Genomic DNA, 3928 nt, shown 5'->3' with positions numbered 1-3928 from the left:
GTGATCACTTAACAGTGCACAGACGTATTCATACAGGTGAGAAGCCATATCAGTGTGATGTCTGTGGAAAATCATATTCTGTAAGTAATCAATTAACAGCACACAAACGTATTCATACAGGTGAGAAGCCATATTGCTGTGAAATCTGTGGTAAAACCTTCTCTGAAGGCGATACCTTTATAAAGCACAAACGTATTCATGCAGGTGAGAAGCCATATGACTGAAACCTGTGGAAAATCATTCTCTCAAAGGACTCAGTTAACAAGACATGAAGGTAATCATATACCATAGTAATTGTATTAATGTGAAATTTCAGGTTATCAATAATTATTTCAATATATGATGAATCTATCTTGTATTTTAATTGATATAACTTTATTATACCTTATTGTCAAATTCATATTACTACCCACCCTCATTTAGTTTTCTTATCTCATTTTAATTTTGAGACAAGACTGTAAAAGCAAGATTACACTTGGAAAATGAAAGAACAAACAGCTGTATTCGGTAACTAGAAGGGGAATTTAGGAATCGTGTGTATTTGCCAAGGGTAGAAGGAGAAAGGAAGAGGCCTGTCAGTTCTTAGAAGATGAGGAAGAACGGCATGTGCATGGTAGGAAGGGTTTGTTTCCAATATGAGCCTTAGAGAGGGAGCAGCTATCCTAGTAGACGGTAATATATGATAGATGGGTGAAAGATATAAACACAAGCATAGCCCCTTGTACATCAGGAATTACTGCTGGGATGCTTTAGAAATGTGGTGGAATAGGATACGGTCACGTTAATAATAAATCAGGTTATAGATGAAGATATCATCCACAATGACTTGTACAGTAGCATTATAGTTATCTGTTAGAAGGTTAGAGGAGATGCCTTAGACATACTTATGGAGTTATAAGTTGCTGGATAAGTTTTGGAAAGTTATGGATGGAGTTATAGCCGATTAAATTAGAAATCACCGATTTTCTGAGAAAATGTCTTCCTGTTAGTATCTCCTTAGTCAAGCAACTGCAAGAAAATTAATTAAGTGTAAACCACTGTACTTGGCATTCGTTGATCTGGAGGAAGCACTTGAGAAATTCCTTTGGTGTATCATCTGGTGTTGTGTGAGGAAGATTGCGGAAGGGAAGTGATTTGCATAGAAATCATGAGGAATTGCATACAACGTACTAGTCAACATAATTATCAGTGGAGGAGGATGTTCTGAAAATGTAGTTGCTAGAATAACAGGATGGAGAAAGTTCAGAGAGGTATTAAATATGCTGGAATGAAAGGTTTCTATTTCTGAGTGAAAAGTAGATTTTGTGTTGATTGTGCATGAACATCAATGCTACATGGTAGTGTCACACGGGCTCTGAATGGAAAGACTAGAGAGACACGAAGTGGGTAAGCTTCACTGGATGTGCAGTGTTGGTGTTCATGTACGGCAAAGTTCTAATACAGTTCTATATTTAAGAGATGAGAAATTATTTACATTTGATAGATATTTGTCATCTTGTTTATTGTTAACACAATGTTTTGGCTGATATACCCTCCAACCTTCATCAGGTGTTTTAAGGAACTTTCGAACCTGTGTTCTCATTGCTATGGTATTTTTCAATGTTGTTGTTGTAGAAAATAGTTTATGAAGAAAATACAAAAATCCTTGTATGGAAGTGGGCACTTGAATGGGATAAGTGTAGAATTCGATTATTATCCTGCTTCCAGCTTCAGTGTTGCTGCTAGGATTCGAAAAATAGGGTACACTCACCCCTTCGTTTTGTGATTTAGAGGGGATTTTTGAAAAACAATGGGAAATTCACTGTGGTGTTCAGTGAACAAATTAAACACACTACCCAGCAGTGGCTAAAACGCAAACCAATCAAGCTTATGCATAAATTTTCTTTTTGTATGCTTGTTTCCTTTTTCCCAGTATCATAACAATGGCTGATAAATTTCTGAAGCAGAAATGATTACTATATTTTGCAAGTCTACTTTGGCTCTTGAGAAGACTTCCTACTGCTTGGTGCTTGTTTATATGTGTATATATACACCAGGAGCCCTGCATATCCTTGCAGCATGTATTAGTCATAGACACACGAAGGATTTCAATTAATGTCCCATGCATGTATTCAGACTTATCAATAATATTAATATGCTTAGTTTTGTTTGTTTTCGTACGTATGTGTTGTGTGTATCACGCTTACTTCAAAGGAAGGGGTAAAAAGTTTGACGGAAGAGGGACAAAGAAAAGTCAAATAAAAGGTGAGGTATAGTTTAAGTGAGAGGCAAAGCAGGAAAGAGGAGGGAGGGAGAGAGAGAGAGTGGGGAAAATGGTAGTGTTTAACGCAGGTGGACAGTTAGAGGAGGCAGAGATTTAGAGATAGAGATTGAGTGAAGAAAGGGAATAGATTGTATCTAGATAGAGTACTGTGTAGGAGAGTAGATAAGAGATGGCATAGGGTGTCCACAATTCCACATAGCTACACGGATCACAAACTTGTGACGTGTACGCTAGTCTTAGATAAGACACATAGGCAGAGTCCCGGTTACTGGAAACTAAATACGTCTTTCCCGTTGAGATAGGTTTTCAGAGACGGGATTAGCACGCTAGTAAAGAAGGCTGACTGGAGCCATCATCTGTATATATATAAAGAGAGGATGTGTGTGTGTGTGTGAACGTGAATGTAGTTTATGCACGTCCACAAATTAGCACGCATGTTGCTCCAATTTTAGGAGATGTGTCATGACCTTATGTGCATTTTAGCGAAGTTTTTCTATCAGAGGCACCCGCGTACAGCTGTAAAAATCGATAAATTTTTACCAATTTTGAAGTTTGTTGACATGGCGAAGTCAAATCTGTGCGTACACGCATGAAGGCGAGAGAGAGAGAAAGAGAAATTGTCTGTTTGTGAGAGGGAGGGTGAAGGAGAGATACATTTTGTTTGCCAGCGTCTGTGTGGTAGGCAGCTAACAAGCAAAAAGAAAAAAACGCAGGAAACAACAAGCAAAAAGAAAAAATACCTTCTCTTGCTATCTCTCTCTCCCTCCCTTACACACACATGCCAGTTATCTCTCTTTCTTTCTTTCTTTCTCACACACACACACACACCAACATTACACTCAAAACACATGTTGCCAAAAAGAAATACACGCTTTCTTTTTATAGTGAGTATGCCAGACAGAAAGTGTGGTGTGTATGTGAAGTTCTTTTGTTAGTGTGAGAGAGCAGCATGTGTGTGTGTGTGTGTAATGTTGCTGTGTGTGAGAGAGAAAGAAAGAAAGAGAGATAACTGGCATGTGTGTAAGGGAGGGAGAGCGCGCTCTCTCAATCTCTTTCGCGTTCTTTCCAAACACTTTTTATGGAAACTGCCGAATTGATGTAAACAAACCCATGTGGTCTGATTTTCATGTTTCTAGGTATTGTACCGTAAATCGCCATTTCCAAAATATATTTATTTTTAATCATTTATCCGTATGTATATGTAACACAAGATGTGTGTATGCATTTTGTTGATATACGGGCAACACACACACATACACATACGAACATGTATGCGTACAAAACATGTATGCAATTTGTGTGCATATGTGTGTGTTGCTTATATATATATGTATATATATATATATATATATATATTTATATAGATAGGATGATAAATTGAGTATTAATTAAATTTAAAACCAAGTAGCCTAGCATATAAAAATCTGAAAATTCAGAAAAAATTGTATTACACGTGTATAAGGGATGACCACTAGGTGGACATCCAATATGCTAGAAAGAGGTCATCAACGACCCAACCACAAAGAAAAATAATGTTCTCCAGAAAAATTTCGCAAAACGTCAGAACAGGACAAAATGAGAAATATACAGAATAAAGAATTATCTATGCACTGCTGCACTTTCGAACATTAACATTTTACTTACGTAACATCCGTGTTCTCATAT

The 3928-nt window shown here is 37.2% G+C and overlaps 1 protein-coding gene across 1 annotated transcript in view; it reads left to right on the top strand.

Annotated features, from left to right (window-relative positions):
• The window catches only part of LOC128251167 (zinc finger protein 271-like), a 29630-nt gene that overhangs the window by 19174 nt on the left and 6528 nt on the right, over nt 1-3928 (top strand). The window contains exon 3 of the mRNA XM_052977682.1: nt 16-120. Within this exon, the coding sequence (XP_052833642.1) occupies nt 16-120 (105 nt within the window). The remainder of the gene's footprint in view (nt 1-15; nt 121-3928) is intronic.

Source organism: Octopus bimaculoides, chromosome 28 (genome assembly GCF_001194135.2).
Source record: "Octopus bimaculoides isolate UCB-OBI-ISO-001 chromosome 28, ASM119413v2, whole genome shotgun sequence".
NCBI lineage: Eukaryota > Metazoa > Mollusca > Cephalopoda > Octopoda > Octopodidae > Octopus > Octopus bimaculoides.
The sequence above is the reverse complement of the archived record's forward strand: the minus strand, read 5'-3'. Positions and strand labels throughout refer to the sequence as shown.